This window comes from Geotrypetes seraphini, chromosome 7 (genome assembly GCF_902459505.1).
Source record: "Geotrypetes seraphini chromosome 7, aGeoSer1.1, whole genome shotgun sequence".
Lineage (NCBI taxonomy): Eukaryota > Metazoa > Chordata > Amphibia > Gymnophiona > Dermophiidae > Geotrypetes > Geotrypetes seraphini.
Window position 1 is genome coordinate 161,438,006 of NC_047090.1, and position 19,185 is coordinate 161,457,190.

Consider the following 19,185-nt stretch of genomic DNA (forward strand, 5'->3'; position numbering starts at 1 on the left):
AAGAAATGGAAAGCTGTAGAAGTAAAAAGAAGAAGCTTGAAGGAGGTATGATATTTGAGCTGATTGAGAAGCAGAAAAAAATGGAAAAAAGCTGGAGCATGAAAAATCAAGAAATGAATGTAGAGAAAGTAAAAAGACAGGAGGCAAGAAAAGAAATGGCAAATGGACAGGGGGCCTGGAAAGCAACCAGAGAGGATAGATTAAATAAAACAGAGTATGGGCTCAATATAATCAGAAGAATAAAATCACCAAAATGAAAAAGGTAGAAAAGTTTCCATTTAGTGATTGGAATATGTCTGATTTCAGAATTGACGCAATATTTATATTTTGCACATTACAGGAAGAATTGCATCTGTATTTTTCTGGTGTTTCGTTGCATAGAAAGTGTGGTATCTTAGAAATATGTACACAAAAATTAATCTGAATATCTCTTTTTAGCTTGTGGTCACTTATCCTGTGTTTGAAGAGTGTGCGTTCTGCATGTATGACCAAGGCCATGAATTCTGTTAGCAATACGTGTCTGTAGAAATCTGTAGTAATCCAGTTTGATTTTCCCCAGTAGGTGCTTTGATATTCTAGAACTCACTACAATATTTACAGTGCCACCTTTTCCTAGGAAGGTCCTTGTTGTTGTTGGTATGAATTAGTAAAACAAATCTTTAGATCCCGAGTGACTTTATTAAAAACTTTATATACCACTTAATAGCCAAAAAATGATCCAAGCGGTTTACAATATAGTGGAGAGTTTATGTTTCTGAGAGAAATCCAGATTCCAACTTTCTGTATGACTTAAAATATTTTCAATTTTAGTATGTGTGTCCGTTTTCATTCTTTATTGCAATAATTTTTGTTGTTCTTTTCTTTGCTTTAAGATAATTTGCCAATAATCTTCCTGCCTTATTTGAGTTTCCATAATATAGTTTGTTAGGAAAACAAATCTTTCTTTACAAATTTAGAAGATATCTCATTATATTTACCTTTTGCTTTTAATAAAGCCTGTAGGGTATTTTGCTCCCATTTATCAACTAATTTAGTTTCCAAGTGTTTAATTTCTTTTTCCAAATTATAAAATTGTTTTTTAAGTTGTTTTCTAATATATGCCGAATATGAAATAATATTACCTCTCATGATAGCCTTAAATGCATCCCATAACGTTTCTATGTTAATATCTTCTGAAGTATTAAGTTGAAAGAATTCAAATATTTTTAATTTAAATTCTTCAAGGAAATTTGAATCCGCAATCAATGTATTATCAAATCTCCATACAAACTTACAATAATCTTGCTCATCAAACTGAAATTCAATCCATACACCACCATGATCAGATAAAATGATTTAAATTAAAAAAAATTAAAATATAAACCCTGGCCTACATTTCTAGCGCGTCTTTCATGGAGCCACGATTCTCTATAGGGCGCTATTGCATGATTGACATGTGATCGGCAACCTCCAATGTCAGCACCCTATAGAGCAGTGGTTCCCAACCTTGTCCAGGAGGACCACCAGGCCAATCGGGTTTTTAGGCTAGCCCTAATGAATATGCATGGAGCAGATTTGCATGCCTGTCACTTCCATTATATGCAAATCTCTCTCATGCATATTTATTAGGGCTAGCCTGAAAACCCGAATGGCCTGGTGGTCCTCCAGGACAGGGTTATGAACCACTGCTATAGAGAATCTAGGCCTTTGCACCATTTATAGAAACTGACCCTAACTCAGTAGGTGCCATGTCAACTTAGGCACTGGTATATTAAGCCAGATTTTTCTTGGCCTAAGATAGGCGCTTAACTCGATCCATGCCCAAACTCCATCTCTAATCACATCTTCTTGCCAGTAGGCACCTCTGTGTAGATGGCTATATTGAAGTGGAAGATGCCTACCATCTAATTAATTTTTTTAAATTGGTTTTTAATGGCATTTTCAATTATCAGCATCAATTAAGCCTATTAAAAAAATTAAGTTTGGTGCCTAGATTGGCTGGGTACTAGGCACATAACTATGTAATGAAGGGTTCATTGAGGGTGTGTTCTGAATTTAGATCCTTTAAAAAACTGTTATAAACCCATCTATTTGTAAGAGTTTTCCATAAATAAGATGATATCTATAGCTCTTTCACAAGGACCAAATTTGAACTGGGGCACTGATGTTATATGATTTACAATTGTGTATAGATGTTCTAATTTGTTCATATTTAAGTACGTCTTTTTACATTATGTGAACCTGTAATTTGCCTAGTTGATAGGTGGACTAGAAATTTTTAAAATAATTATAGAATTAGGGCCCTAGTTTATACACTAAGCTCTCTAATAGTGCTTAATAACTGTTCTGATATTCTATAAATCCTCAGTTATGCACATAAATGCAACAGTTATGCATGTAACTGGCAGTATTCTAAAATTTTAGCACGTAATTGTTTGGCCCATCCCTGCCCCGCACAGAGTAATACTTTTAAAACCAAAAGGAGGAAATATTTTTCCACTCAAGAGAATAGGTAAGCTCTGGAATGCGTTATCAAAGGATGTGGTAAGAGCAGTTAATGTAGCAGGTTTTTAAAAAGGTTTGGGCAAGTTCATAAACTGCTATTGAGACAGTCGTGGGAGAAGCCACTGCTTGCTCTGGATCGATGGCACTGAATGCTGCTACTATTTGGGGTTTTAAAGGATAATTATGCAAAATCTAATTCAATAAATTCATTTATTTACAAAAAAGTAACCGGACACCGATGTGTAGTGACTTATCATCACTGAAACCCATTTTTTATCATATAGATAGCAACCGTTTTATTAACATGTTTACCCCATTGTGTAAATTAAGTGGCTGGAGTATCATAAAAGATGCATGCTTCTCAGTAAAGAGACCTCTTATAACTTAGATGTTATTTCAAGTCTTCATCCTGTATGCATGTAATATAATCATATACTTCAGACCTCCTTCCTACCTCAAAAACATTTTTTTATTAATTGTATTATTTAATTACATTAAGACTAATTAACTAAGAGCACTCTTAGTTAATTAGTCTTTTAACTTAATTAAATAATACAAGACGGTGGAGACTGAAAACAAAACTGTGAGATAGTACATAATATATCCCCTTCTCTATTCTCATCAGTCTGCCAATAGCCAAGCAGAACCAAGAACTGAAAACAGAATAAACAATACTCCGAACAGGAGTAACAACTAACGTACCCAAAATGCTGTTGGAAAATGCCCATGCAACAGCCCCAACATAACAACAGACATGGTAAGGACCTCTACTGGTCTGGAGAAGCTAAAAGAAAGTAAATTAGCAGGTAAGAACCTAATTTCTCCTTCTTTAGCACTCTCCAGGCCAGTAGAGGTTAATCTTTACGAATGGGACGTACCAAAGCAGTTCCCATCACGGGCAGGACCCCCGAAGGGCCAACACCAGAACACGCTCATCGAACACCGCATTCCGACGCGCCCGAACATCTACCCGGTAGTGTCTGACAAAGGAATGTAAGAAAGACCAAACCGCATCCTTACAAATGTCCACCGGAGGCACGAGCGAAGACTCAGCCCAAGAAGCCCCGAGAGGAATGAGCCTTAAGAAAACTCCGGAACAGGCTTCTGTCTCAGAAGATAAGCGGAAGCAATAGCCTCCTTGATCCAGTGCACAAGAGTAGCCATAGAAGCGCTAGCCCCCCTACGAGGACCCGCCAGAAGGACAAAGAGATGATCTGATTTCCTGATCTCCTGGGTCTGCTGCACATAAGAGCAAAGGACCCGACCGACATCTAACTCGCGCAGCTATCGTGGCTCAGAAGAGCCCTCCCGACTACCCAACACCGGGAGGACTACAGATTGATTGACATGAAAAGGAGAAACTACCTTTGGCAGAAAGGAAGGAACAGGCTTCAAGACAACCTGCTCCCTAGAAAAATCCAAAAAGGGAGCCCTACAAGAGAAAGCCTGTAGCCCAGAAACACACCTAGCGGAAGTAATGGTCCCCAAAAGACCACTTTCAGAGTAAGGTCCTTCAAAGAGCAGCCGCCCAACGATACAAAAGGTGGGCGCACCAGAACAGAAAGAGCCAGACTGAGATCCCAAGATGGAACAGAAGGTCACCCAGGAGGCTCGAGCAACTTGGCCGCCCACAAAAAGCGAATCACCTCAGGAATGGCTGTCAAACGCTGACCTGTCACTAACCAACGAAAGGCTGACAAGGCCGCAAGCCGAATCTGGAGAGAAGACCAAGCCAAGCCATCTGGCAGGAACTCTAGGACGTTAGGCAGGGAAGCGCAAAAAGAGACCACTCCCTGTGCCTGGCACCACCCCTCAAAGAGACGCCAAACCCGCACATAAGCCCTAGAGGTAGAAAGCCTCTGGGACCCCAAGAGAGTAGAGATCACCTTATCTGAATACCCCTTCTCATCTAGGCGACCCCTTTCAAGAGCCAAGCCGTAAGACAGAAGGGAGACGGGTCGAACATGGGAATGGGACCCTATCCAAGAGTGGCAGAGGAAGAGGATCCGCTACCAGATGCCTCACCAGATCCGCATACCACGGATGTCGAGGCCAAGCCGGAGCCACCAGAACCACAAGACCTGGATGGCAAACAAGGAGAAGAATTCTGCCCACTAATGGCTACGGAGAAAACACAAACAACAGCTCGTCCGTTGGCCATGGTTGAACCAGAGCATCCAGACCCTTGGTCACACCGACCCTGTGACAACTGAAGAAGCGGGGAACTTGGGCAATGCCACTCATGGCTATCAGTGGCTGACCCCAAGCCTGCACTATCAACTGAAAGGCCACGGGGCTGAGACATCACTCTCAGGGAGCTAAGATGTGACGACTGAGGAAGTCCGCCGGAACATTCTCCACCCCGATTAGGTGAGAGCCCGAGAGATCCAGAAGGTGTGACTCCGCCCAAAGGAAGAGTCGAGCCGCCTCCCACATCACCTGTGCGCTCGCGGTGCCTCCCTGACGATTGACAGAAACCACCGCTGTGGCCTGTCTGACAGAACTCTGTCAACTCGCCCATTAAAAAGAGAGCAGAAGGCTAACAGCGCCAGATGGATGACACTGGGCTGCAACACATGGAACAATCACAATGCCTCCTCCGTGGACCAGGTGCCTGGAGCTGAGTGACCTAGACACTGAGCCCCCCATCCGAGGAGACTAGCATCCATGAGAAGCACTGGCCACTGCGGTAGATCCAGACTCACCCCCTGAACCAGATGAGAAGCCTGGAGCCACCAACGAAGACTGTAGCACGCCAAGCCTCGCAGAGGGACAGGGACATCCAAACTGTGCCTCTGGGGCAACCACCTCTGGAGCAGAGCATACAGAAGAGGACGCATGTGGGCCTGCGCCCACCTCACCACGTCCAGGGATGCCGCCATCGACCTCAAGACTTAGAGGAAATCCTGCACCCAAGGACACCGGGAGGCGAATCTGAGATTGCAAGTTGCTTACCCGGGCCCTTGGAAGGGAGACCTTCCCCAAGGAGGTGTCGAACAGAACCCCAAGGTACTCCAACTGTTGAGCTGGGACCAATTGACTCTTGGAAAGGTTGACCACCCTGCCCAGCGACCGGAGAAACTCCACCACCCGAGCCGTAACCTGGGTGCTCTCCTGCAACGAATGTGCCCGAACCAACCAGTCATCCAGGTAGGGGTGCACCAGAATGCCCTCCGACCGCCGCGACAACCACCATCACTGTGGTGAACGTCCAGCGAGATGTGGCCAGGCCAAAGGGAAGCGCACAGAACTGAAAGTGCTGACCCAAGATCGCAAAGCTAAGGAAGCGCTGGTGAGAGGACCGAATGGAAACACGCAAGTAGGCCTCCGTTACAGCGAGAGAAGTTAGGAACTCCCCCTGCTGAACCGCCAGAAGGACAGACTGCAGTGTGTCCATGCGAAAAGAGGGAATTCTGAGAGCCCTGATGACCCCTGTTTAAATCGAGGAGGGGCCGAAAGGTCCCCTCCTTCTTGGGCACCACAAAGAAAATGGCGTACCAGCCGGTGCTGCACTCCTGAGGGGACACTGGAACAACTGCTTTGAGATCTAGCAAATACTGAAGGGTCTGGCGAAAGGCTAGTGTCTCCCATGCCGCCTGACACGGAGAGGCAAGATATGATCTGGCAGAGAGCAGCAAATTCCAGAGCATAACCATCCCGTAGCACCCCCAGGACCCACTTGTGAAACAAGTAGTGCAGCTGGGCACCCACCGGAACCAAAGGGGCGCCGGCAAAGAGCCATCGGGCAGGATGGGCAGCGGGGAAATCGGCGGGGGGACTCCCCCCTAAAGGCTTGACCCCCCCCTTGAAGACCTGTCCCCCCCTTTGAAGGCCTGCCTCCTCCCCTTGAAGGCTTGTCCCCCCTTGAAAGCCTATCCCACCACTGAAGGCCTGTCCACCCCCTTTTGAAGGCCTGCCTGCCTGTCCCACCCCGAAGGACTGCTCACTTCCCCCATCCCCCAGTGTCTGGCTTCCATCCCCCTGGCCTTCCGCTCCCCCCCCCTGGTCTCCCCGCACTGTTTACCTTCCAGCCGGAACTGCCTGCAAACAAGATCGCGGTGTTAGCGATCTTAGTACTGCTTCGAAGCTGGTTACTCCGTCGCGGTCCCGCCCCTTCTCTTAGAGTGCTAAAGAAATAATATTTATCTAAGTGCCTACTTTAAGCAACCTCTACTGAATTACCCACTAAAATAAAATGAAAACCTGAACATGCCACTAGCCTAGCAGAGTTCAGCAAAACAGAATGCTTATTACAATTTGATAGTAGTCAATGAAATGAAAAAAATTCAACCACAACTTCTGTGTCAAAGAACCCAATGTTGATGAAAATGTGAAGGCACAAGAACTGTAATAAAAATTGTATTTTATTGCATGAAATAGAAGTATGAGCCGACACAGAGTGTTTCGGCTCTTGCCTGCTTCAGGGGTCTTTTCTTTCTGCAAAATATTGAATCCAAGTGAGAGTTTCACTTTGGAGCAAGGAGCACACGCATTGCATGGGATTTTGTACTATACTTTGATACATTATTTTACAGAAAGAAAAAAACCCTGAGGCAGGTAAGAGCCGAAACACTATCAGTGTCGGGTCATACATCTATTTCATGCAGTAAAGTACAATTTTTATTCCAGTTTTGGAGGCAGTTTCACCTCTGTGGGTGTCATTGTTTTTTGGTTGTACTGTTGGACTCCCTTTCTCTGTTTTCTGACTGTGAAGGCACAAGAAACAGCACAAATATAGTTCAGCAGAGAGCTAGGAAGACTCTTTAAATGATTAACAAAAAAAGAAAAAGTACAGCAGTATGTCCAATGCTGAGTAGGCTCTTCTCATCCAAACTTAAGAGGTCTGTTTTAGAAAGATTTCCAAATGTTCCTCCAACGTATGGCCTGTGTACCCTCACTGTTGCTGCTCAGAGATCATCAATGTTCGGTGTAAAAATGTTTGATAATAGCACAAATGTAAAATCAAAAATAAATGACAGCATTATTATAAAAATGTGATCTTACTTTAGCTTCCACTGCAGCCAGATCTGCTTTAATGGCTTGGGCCTCAGAGATGAGCACGGCATACTCTTCCTTGTAGCGAGCAATACTGGCTTCCAGATCACGAATCATTTGTTCAACTTCATTTGCCTTCTGTTGGTTGTCTTTGGCATCATCCTCCAATTTCTGCAGTTCATTGCGCAGGGGCTCCACTCGCTTCAGCATATCAGCATAGTTCAGCTGCAATTTTATATAACATCACAAATTAGCCTTTCTGGTATCATGACTACAGCCTCATCCTACACACAATAAGCAGATAAAGCACCAAACACCAAATGGGATTTGTAAAAGTAAGTGTATGGTCTCAGCATATGATAGCCAGTACAAGCTTTGAAGCCACGTAGAGCATGCAAATAACTGGTCACATACTATTTGGTTGTTCTTCTTACTGTAATTTTGAACAGCTAAAAAACCTAAAGAGGTTTAACAGGAGAAATGGAAATAATTCTGATGTGGGCTGAGTGGTTGCACTATAATAGTGCAACCAATAAGCTACATGGAAAAGTGGCAACAGGCTAGGTCCTGTGCAGGCAGGCAGATATGTATGCAAACAGTGTAATTTTACAAAATGTTCTGTAAACATGCTGGGGAGTAGTCCAGTGTGAACTCAATTAGACTGACATTACCTACATATAAGGCTCTTCTAGCCTGCTTGTCCTCAGGATATTGAGAATTATTTAATGGAGGTGGATCCGAATCTGGTGGTGTTTCAGGAATGGATGTCTTAATGTTCTGAATTTCTTGGAGGGTGCCAGCGATGAAGAAATGGAAGCAAGGATGATTATTTTATGTTCTTGAACTAGATAAGGCCTGGACTTCATATTTATTTTTGGGCAAGCAGATTCAGGTGTTTTCCAATCTTTATAGAACATACAGGCCAGGAGAAGATATTCTTGACTACATGTCAGGAATGCTTAGATCTGAGTGCAAATGTCTATATGCGATATCCATGTGAATGCTTCTTGAATTTTTCAAATGAAAATTTTGCGCTTCTTGATCCTAGAAGGCTCAGCTCTCAATGCTAGATCTTTTCCTGGTAGGATAATTATATCTCACACATATTGACAATTTGTGTACCCATGGCCTGCCTTTGACAATTTTTTTTCCTTTGCTAGTGCTTTGTTTCTCGTCCTTATTCTCTACGTATTATGGGAATCGATGGGATATGGTTAAGATTTTTTGTTTTAACATTTCCTTACTGGCTATTGCTTGGTTTTTATTTTAACTATCTGTATTCCAATTATTCTTCAAGAGAAATTTTTAAAAAAATCTATATTTCAAGCCAAGACTATCGAATAAATCTGGTAAAAAGGCTTGAAATTGGGCTTTGAACATTGATGTGGTAGCAGCAACCTGATAATTCCTGAAGTTAAAGTGTCTATTTTTGGTTTTCTTCTACTCTGCACCAAACACATGAGTACATGCTGAACAGCCATGGAGATGCACTGATAGTGATGGGTGCAGTTGGGAAATAAGGAAAGCCTAACACAAAAAAATATATACAAACCAAAAATGAAGTCAAATGACAATCACACAAAACATCTGCCCTATTTTTTTCAGCACTTAAAATTACCTGTGCAATTGCCCATTTTACCATTGGACCACAAGCCAATGATGCTCTATTTACAATTTCATAATTGTAACTTGGGTTTGACAAATAATTCTTCTTCATCTTCTCCCGAATTGCATCACTAAAAAATTAAATAAAAAATTATCCTCAAAGATGTGCATATCCACATAGCGATCCTTTGTGCTGACTTTGTTTCAAGTTCTATTGAATCTTATGCATTCTAGCTCTTAGTTTAAGAGCAGGAAAAGATTCCTGGCTGTCCATTAAAGCAACAATACCTCATTTGAAAGGGAATCCTTGAATTTTTGATTAAAGTAATCTAGTTGATTTGGAGGGGGAGGGGCACTCTTAGAAGCTACAGAAGCTTACTTTTCCTTGACTGCTGATGCTTGCTTGAAGATGGAGAGGAGATGGAGGAGATAATTTTTAAGCCTTTCGTCATGGGAAAATGGCGGTTTACCCATGGGAAACACACTGCTGAAAAATCATCCACTCCTCTATATGTAAAATTATCTATTCATGGCATAAGTACTTTTATCCATGCCAAAAGAGAGGTAGAGTCAAATCAGGGGAGGGGAAGTCCATCAGGTTTTCACTCTGAAATGCCTCAAGCCCAGCTTCTGCAGGCATATTCACACCTGCTTTAAAGCACAGTTACTTACCGTAACAGGTGTTATCCAGGGACAGCAGGCAGATATTCTTGACTGATGGGTGACGGCACCGACGGAGCCCCGGTACGGACACTTTTAGAGTGATTGCACTCTAAGAACTTGGAAAGTTCTAGAGACCGCACCGCGCATGCGCGAGTGCCTTCCCGCCCGACCCCGACGCGCGGTCCCTCAGTTAAGATAAGCCAGCTAAGAAGCCAACCCGGGGAGGTGGGTGGGACGCAAGAATATCTGCCTGCTGTCCCTGGATAACACCTGTTACGGTAAGTAACTGTGCTTTATCCCAGGACAAGCAGGCAGCATATTCTTGACTGATGGGTGACCTCCAAGCTAACAAAAAGAGGGATGGAGGGAAGGTTGGCCATTAGGAAAACAAATTTTGTAAAACAGATTGGCCGAAATGTCCATCCCGTCTGGAGAAAGCATCCAGACAATAATGAGATGTAAAAGTATGGACTGAGGACCACGTAGCAGCTTTGCAGATTTCCTCAATGGGCGTGGAACGGATGAAAGCTACAGATGCTGCCATAGCTCTAATTCTATGTGCCGTGACAGAACCTTCCAGTGTCAGTCCGGACTGAGCATAGCAGAATGAAATGCACGCAGCAAGCCAATTAGATAGTGTGCGCTTAGAAACAGGACGTCCCAATTTATTCGGGTCAAAGGACAGAAAAAGTTGGGGAGATGATCTGTGGGGCTTAGTACGGTCTAAATAATAAGCTAAAGCCCGCTTACAGTCCAAAGTATGAAGAGCCTGTTCCCCAGAATGGGAGTGAGGTTTAGGGAAAAAAACAGGTAGTACAATAGATTGGTTGAGATGGAACTCAGAAACAACCTTAGGGAGAAACTTTGGATGTGTACGTAGAACCACCTTGTCGTGATGAAAGACAGTGAAAGGTGGATCAGAAACTAGTGCATGGAGCTCACTGACCCTCCTGGCAGAGGTGAGAGCAATAAGAAAAAGTACCTTCCAAGTGAGAAACTTGAAAGAGGTAGTAGCCAAGGGTTCGAATGGAGGCTTCATCAAGGCGGAGAGAACCACGTTTAGATCCCAGATCACCGGAGGTGCTTTGAGAGGTGGTTTCAGATTGAAAAGACCTCGCATGAATCTGGAGACCAGGGGATGAGCTGAAAGGAGTTTCCCTTGGACCGGCTCATGAAAGGCCGTAATGGCACTGAGATGAACTCTGATGGAAGTAGACTTGAGACCAGAAGTAGACAGAGAAAGCAGATAATCCAATAGGGGTTCCACTGCAAGAGACTTGGGGTCATGATGATGTAGGAGACACCAAGAAGAAAACCTCGTCCACTTTTGATGATAACATTGAAGAGTGGCTGGTTTCCTGGAGGCGTCCAGGATGGAGCGAACAGGCTGAGATAGCAAAAGATCAGTTGAAGTCAGCCCGAGAGATACCAAGCTGTCAGGTGTAGAGACTGCAGGTTGGGATGGAGGAGGGTTTCCTGATCCTGTGTAAGCAGAGATGGAAACAGTGGAAGTAGAAATGGATCCCTGGAACTGAGTTGAAGTAGAAGGGAGAACCAATGTTGTCTGGGCCACCGTGGAGCAATCAGGATCATGGTGGCCCGTTCCCTCTTTAGTTTGAACAAGGTCCGAAGCATGAGAGGCAGAGGAGGGAAAGCATAAAGGAACAGATTGGACCAATCCAGAAGAAATGCATCCGCTGCCAGACGGTGAGGAGAGTAAAGTCTGGAGCAGAATTGGGGCAACTGATGATTGTGAGGAGCTGCAAAAAGGTCCACCTGAGGAGTGCCCCATTGTGCAAAGATGGACTGTAGAGTCGATGGGTCGAGAGTCCATTCGTGGGGTTGGAGAACTCTGCTGAGCTTGTCCGCTAAGAAGTTCTGTTCTCCTTGAATATAAATCGCTTTCAGGAATAAGCGGCGCGAGGATGCCCAAGACCAGATTCTCTGGGCTTCCTGGCATAAGAGGCGAGAGCCCGTTCCCCCTTGCTTGTTGATGTAGTACATGGCCACCTGGTTGTCTGTGCAAATGAGAAGGACTTGAGGAAATAGAAGGTGTTGGAAGGCTTTGAGGGCATAGAACATTGCCCTGAGTTCCAGGAAATTGATGTGATGCTTCTTTTCCTGAGGAGTCCAAAGGCCCTGAGTTTGGAACTCGTTCAGGTGGGCTCCCCATGCATAAGGGGAGGCGTCGGTGGTGATGACCAGATGATGAGGAGGCAGATGGAACAGAAGGCCCCTGGAGAGATTTGAGGATATCAACCACCATTGCAGAGACTGACGAAGAGACGATGTCACAGATATGTGTCGTGAGCAAGAGTCTGTCGCTTGAGACCACTGGAGAGCCAGGGTCCATTGAGGAGTGCGCAGGTGAAGCCGTGCCAGTGGTGTGACATGAACTGTGGAGGCCATGTGACCCAAAAGAATCATCATCTGCTTTGCAGAAATGGAGTGCTGGGACAGCACCTGCTGACAGAGCGATTGGAGGTTGTGAAGACGGTTGTCCGGCAAGAAGGCTCTCATCTGGACCGTGTCCAGTATCGCTCCAATGAATTGAAGTCTCCGCGTAGGAAGAAGGTGAGACTTGGGTATATTGATTTCGAACCCCAGGAGTTGGAGAAAAAAGATGGTCTGGTTGGTGGCCAGAAGAACAGTCTGAGATGAAATGGCCTTGATTAACCAGTCGTCCAGGTAGGGAAAAACCTGAAGGTGGTGGGAGCGCAGAAAAGCTGCCACCACTACCAGACATTTGGTGAACACTCTTGGAGAGGAGGCAAGACCGAAGGGGAGCACTCTGTATTGGTAATGACAGTGATTGATCATGAAGCGCAGGTACTGTCTGGAGGCCGGATGAATTGGAATGTGAGTGTAGGCCTCTTTGAGATCGAGAGAGCATAGCCAGTCGTTGTGATCGAGGAGAGGATAAAGCGTAGCTAGAGATAGCATTTTGAATTTTTCTTTGACCAAACATTTGTTGAGATCTCGCAGATCTAGAATTGGTCTGAGGTCTCCTGTTTTCTTGGGGACTAGAAAATACCGGGAGTAGAACCCGTGCCCTCTTTGGTCCAGAGGAACTTCCTCTATGGCGTTCAGAAGCAGGAGGGACTGAACCTCCTGACAAAGGAGGGCAGATTGAGGAGTGTGCAAAGCAGACTCTTTTGGTAGACTTTGGCCCGGGAGGGTGTGAAAGTTGAGAGAGTAGCCGTGGCGGATGATGTTGAGGACCCACTGGTCCGAAGTGATAACTTCCCACCGGCTGAGAAAGAAAGACAGACGTCCTCCTATCGGTTGAGGGAGGAGAGGAGAAGGTTGAACGCTGGCTATGCCCTCGAGGATCAAGTCAAAAGGGCTGAGTCGATTTTTGTGGAGGAGGCTGCTTAGCTGGTTGTTGCTGCTGAGGTCTAGGTGCTTGCCGCTGCTGTTGACGCTGCCTCCTAGGTTGCTGAGTGGAAGGCTGCAAGGGGCGAGCCACAAAACGCCGCTGATAGGCCGTTTGCTGTCTGAATGGCCGTGAAGGTGGAGGTTTCTTCTTGGTCTTAAGAAGGGTATCCCAGCGGGTTTCATGAGCCGAGAGCTTCTGGGTCGTTGAGTCCATAGAATCTCCAAACAGCTCATCCCCTAAACATGGGGCATTAGCCAACCGGTCTTGATGATTAACATCAAGCTCAGAGACTCTGAGCCAAGCCAAACGGCACATGGCTACAGATATGGCTGTTGCTCTAGAGGTAAGCTCAAAAGTGTCATATATAGACCTTACCATGAATTTCCTGAGCTGGAAAAGAGCTGAAGAGCACTGATGGAAAGCCTCACGATTCCCCACAGGAAGGTACTGCTCAAAGGAAGCCATGGTGGTAAGGAGATGCTTTAAATAAAACGAAAAATGAAAAGCATAGTTACCAGAACGATTAGCAAGCATCGCATTCTGGTAAAGTCGCTTACCGAATTTATCCATGGCTTTACCCTCTCTGCCAGGAGGGACAGAGGCATAGACACTAGCTCCTAAGGACTTCTTGAGGGTGGATTCTACAAGAAGAGACTCATGAGAGAGCTGTGGTTTATCAAAACCAGGAATAGGGATTACTTTATAAAGGGAATCCAATTTGCGGGGAGCTCCCGGGATAGTAAGAGGAGTCTCCAGATTCTTGTAAAATGTCTCCCTCAGGATGTCATGTAAAGGGAGTTTCAAGAATTCCTTTGGAGGCTGGTCAAAATCAAGAGCGTCCAAAAAAGCTTTGGACTTTTTAGACTCAGCCTCCAAAGGAATGGAAAGAGATTCACACATATCTCTTAAAAAAGAAGAGAAAGAGGTGGAATCAGGTTTGGAGGAAATATCCTGCAGAACAGGCTCGTCTTCCTCTGATGAACACTCCCCTTCTGACTGTAGAGGTTCTTCAGAGTCGCCCCACAGATCAGGGTCTCGAACATGGGGACCACGGTCCCGAGACTCAGGGGTGGATGGATCTCGGTGTCGGGACTTCTGTACCGACTTACCCGACCTCACCGACGCGGTACCGGGCGATGTTATCGGTCGCACCGGAGCCGATGTCTGTACCGATTGGTGATGAGACCTGGGCTCCGGTGCGAGGACAGGCATCGATGCCGATGAGGCCAAGTGGACCGGTACCGAAGGAGTGGATGGTGATAATACGGACTGTTCCACGATCGGTACCGGTTGCTCAGTGGGGACCGATACCGGAGGGCTCGGTGTCAGGAGAGCTGGAAGGAGTTGTTTGAGCTGTTCCTTCAGCTGTACCTGCAAGATGGCCGCAATGCGATCATCAAGGGAGGGCACCGGTACCGCTTTTTTCTTCTGCGGTACCTGCGGTGCCGCTCGACGCCCCGGAGATGAGGAGCCCGATGTCGAGGGACTCACCTCAATAGGGGCGGAGCGCTTCCGCTGGCGCCTCACGGTCGGCAGGATTGGACTCTCTGCAATGGAGACCGGAGGACGTTCCAGCGGGGAAGGCTTCTTAGCCGGCTTACCTGCATGCTGCGACGCCGACGCGGTATCGCGTGGCGTCGATGAGGTGGGTGCCGACGAAACAGGTACCGAGACCGGCGCCGAAGACGCGGGGTCGGACATGTCGGTGCCGAAAAGCAGTCTTTGCTGTATCTCTCGATTTTTGAGAGTCCGCTTTTTCAAAGTGGCACAGCGGGTGCAGGTAGAGGCCTGATGTTCCGGACCCAGACACTGAAGGCACCAGTTGTGCGGGTCTGTCAGGGAAATAGGCCGTGCACACCGCTGGCACTTCTTGAACCCAGGCTGGGGGGGCATGAACGTAAAAACGGCTTCTGCCAAATCGAAGGCCGAGGCCTCGATGATGGCAGTAGGCCCCGCCGGGTCAAATCAAGAAAACTCGACAAAAACAAAAGAAATTTTTTTTTTTTTTTTTTTAAAGAAAGAAAAAAGAAAGGGCAAAAAGAACCCGAAAAAGTTTACGCGAGCGGGAAGGCGAATGAAAAAAATATTTCAACAGCCGTTGAAAATGCGACTTCTTAGCTCCGCGGAAACTAAGAAACTGAGGGACCGCGCGTCGGGGTCGGGCGGGAAGGCACTCGCGCATGCGCGGTGCGGTCTCTAGAACTTTCCAAGTTCTTAGAGTGCAATCACTCTAAAAGTGTCCGTACCGGGGCTCCGTCGGTGCCGTCACCCATCAGTCAAGAATATGCTGCCTGCTTGTACTGGGATAAAGCAGATTTATGCACATGCACCTGTTCTCTCAGCAGACTAATTTGCAAAGACAAACCCCACAGTGTGACAGGGAAAAACTATAAATCAACCTGAGAGATGGTGGGAAAACTTCAAACATCAAGCCTTGCCTCACTATGTCTAACACCCATTGGGTGGACATTCAGGTCCACTTACAAAAAAAACAAAAAACAACAACCTGGACAACTGCCCTCCTATTCTCTTGTCCTGTGGGTACTTTAAAATTAGCAATATTTAAGAAAGCATATTGCAATGAAAAATTTCATTAAGTTTTACAGCTTGAAATTCACTCATTCACCTGATCTCTTCAGCAGAAAAGTTCACAATAGTTGGGATGAAGTTCTCTCTCATGATGATGGAACGTATCTGTTTCCAGTCAGTTGTGCTTTCACCCAACAGTAGACAGATGGATTCTAGTGCAAGTTTCACCGCAGCAGGTGGATTAGCCATAGAACGAACCTCCACCAAGTGTTGTTTCTTTATTGATTTCACAGCTAAATCACAGAATTACATTTTAGCATACAATTTAAAGAGGCTCAAACATTATTCAATTTCAATAAGAATCAAAACAGTAAATGAAAATAGGATTGTGTGGGAGAGAGAAAAAATAATTTTGGAGAGACAACTTTTTTGTACTGCTAGGATGTCAAAACCTATTACTATCACAGAAATCAAGCTAGCAATAAGGTTCATACATGTACTAACTTACTGGATGTTGAACATGACTTGAAAAATACATGCATACACAGTGCCCACCACATACTGTGACATAAAGCAGAAATCTAATTTAATTCAAATAATTTTTATTGAATAAATGGAGCAATATAAAAATTACTACAAAGTAATTAAAGTTTTAACTATGCAGTACATACAGATTTCTCAACTAGGCTGCAAAAACCTGAGGGAACGGTACAGCTTAGGGGACGAAGAACTTCTGTTCATGAAAGAAGAGCAGGATTTAGGAGCGATAGTATGTGATGATCTTAAGGTGGCCAAATAGGTTGAAAAGGTGATGGTGAAAGCTAGAAGGATGCTACTGAATAGGGAGAGGTGTGGCCAGTAGGAAAAAAGAGGTATTGATTCCCCTGTATTAGACTCTGGTGAGACCTCATTTAGAATATTGTATACAATTCTGGAAACTAACTTTCAAAAAGATATAAATAGGAAGTAGGAAGGCTACTAAAATGGTCAGTGGTCATCATAAGGCAACAAAGATCTCAATATGCATACTTTGGAGGATAGGTAGGAGAGGGGAGATACAATAGAGACATTTAAATACCTACATGGCATAAATGCGCATGAGGCAAGCCTCTTTCATTTGAAAGGAAGCTCTGGAATGAGAGAGCATAGGATGAAGTTAAAAGGTGATAGGCTCAGAAGTAATCTAAGAAAATACTTTTTTTTAACACCTCAGTAGAGGTGGTGGAGACAAAGATTGTCTCAATTCAAGAAAGCGTGGGATAGGCAAATGGGATTCTTAGGGCGAGGAGGAGATGGTGAATGTTATGGATGAGCAGACTGGATGGTCCATTTGGCCTTTACCTGCTATCATATTTCTATGTGTGTATTCATTGTAGATATCCTAAAACTAGACTAGGTTAATAAACCCTATCTAGGACACATTGTATGTAAATTTGAAGTCTGATTTCTTAACACAAGCGCTTAAAAAAAAAAACAAAAAAAAAGTTGTTCATAAGCTTTATTCCAATTTAACTCATGTTGCTTGTGGTTGGTATGTCCTAAGTTAGACCAAGAACAAGTGGTCAAATTATGCAGTTGGCACTAGTGCTGCCTGATTTGCCAATTTGAAATGATTCACTTCTGTGAATCAATTTGAATCGTTTCGTTCTCCCCCCCAAAAAAAAAATCAGACTCAAACCAACCCTCCCCTCCCCCCCCAACACCAACATACCTCCTCCTAAAGCAGTAGAGGCAGTGGCTGGCTGGCAGAGGCAGTGCTTTGAACAGGCTGCTTGTGGCCTGCCCTGCTGAGGCCTTCCCCCTGCTGCATCACTGATGACATGCCAGAGAGAAACTCTGGCAAGGGTAAAGTGAATTGAAAAATTGATACAATAGGCCAAATCAAATTGAAATGAGAAATTTTTCCCTGAATTGGGCAGCACTAGTTGGTACTATTATCCAGTTCCCACCATACAAAATAAATGAAAAGGCAATGCAGTTATTGATTAACAATTTCCTTTCAGTTTTGAAATGAAACTTTATGGTATGCTCTATTAAGAAATGAAAAGGAAGTCATTCCCAAGGAGAATTCTCTCTCATAAATTATTACGAGGACTAGAGAAGTCATGACACAGAGACAAAGTCTGTCCCCATCCCCATGAATTCTGCCTGATCCCATCCGCGCAAGCCTCGAATAATTGAATCACAAATACCAGAACAAGGATAAACAAAACCTGTTTCCCTCCTCTCTTACAAATTTGCCCTCTGCTATCGAGACAAGACAAATTACTATAAAATGCTGCATAGAAAAAATTGTGCTAACAGAATAACTTGGTCACACACACAGAAGACAAATGCCAATAGCTAACCAAAAATAATAAACATAAATTAAACAGTTTCATAGTTTATTTAAAATTTGATTACACGCCTATTAGAATTCTAGGCGAAAGTACAATATTGATAAAAATAGGGGTACAATAGTTTAAAACACAGATATCTTCAAACTAAAGACAAACCATACAGATTATACATGGAAAGGAGGAAGGAACTACAATAAAGTTAAGAAAAGAAACGTAAGGAACAAACAAAAGGAAGGGGAAGACATTTGGTGCTGCTAAGATTCTGTTAAAAGAAAGAAAAGAGACAGGACAAGGCGAGTAGGGTACTTGGCGTCACTAGATATCTAAGCGGAAAGAGTATCTAGTATCCCAAGATGACACCTTGCATGTAGTACAAGACCAAAGAAATACAAATAGGCATTTCCTCCTATATTGGGCAAAACAAAGACCACACATGGCAAGGATAGAGTCAAGGGAGTGCAACTAGGGCAACTGCTCCCTGGCCAGAGAGAGCCCTAAACCTTTTGGAAGCTGAAGGCTGAAGGTAGTTGGTTTTGTGATCTCAGTTATATCACCACCATTCTATGTCCCCCATCCCCACCCCTGTGTCCAGAATTACTCTCCCTGTGTCCCTATGCCCTTTCAAGTTCAGCATCTCTGTTCTGTGTTCCTATTCTCCGCCAGATCTAGCCATCTTCCCTGTGTCCATATAACCTCTCATGTCTGGCACTGCAACACTGTGTCCATTAACCACCCCCATGCAGCATTCCCCTTTGTGTCCCTGTCCCTATGCTCCCATCCATGCCCACCATCTCCCCTTTTTTTCCTGTGTCCAGCTTCTTCACTGTCTTACTCCCTTTACAACAATGTGTCTCCTGCTCCTTCACTATGTTCATTATTTCATTTCCTCTTCCTTCATCCCCTTGGTTCAGCATCTCTTTACCTTCCCTTCTCTCCCTCCTCCCCGCAGGCCCAACATCTCTCTTTCTTCCCTTCAACACCAGCCCCCCTTCCTCCAATTTGTATCACAATCCACTGAAATCTGCTATGCTCTGTTGTTTTTTCAGGACATAGCTATAAAATCTAATATGTAGGTTTTAGCCTTTTGTTTTCTTTAATATTTAAGGTACTGTCAATTCTCTTGGGTGACTGAAAACTTTTTCTGTGTGGTATTAGTGGCTAAAATGCAGTCAACTAAGCACACAAGATAAG

General features: G+C 44.6%; 1 protein-coding gene across 1 annotated transcript in view; it reads right to left on the bottom strand.

Moving 5' to 3' along the window:
• Positions 1-19,185, bottom strand: part of DYNC1H1 (dynein cytoplasmic 1 heavy chain 1) — a 312,112-nt gene that overhangs the window by 110,846 nt on the left and 182,081 nt on the right. The window contains exons 52-54 of the mRNA XM_033953397.1: positions 15,753-15,948; positions 9,098-9,215; positions 7,489-7,704 (exon numbers count right to left, since the gene is read on the bottom strand). Of these exons, the coding sequence (XP_033809288.1) occupies positions 7,489-7,704; positions 9,098-9,215; positions 15,753-15,948 (530 nt within the window). The remainder of the gene's footprint in view (positions 1-7,488; positions 7,705-9,097; positions 9,216-15,752; positions 15,949-19,185) is intronic.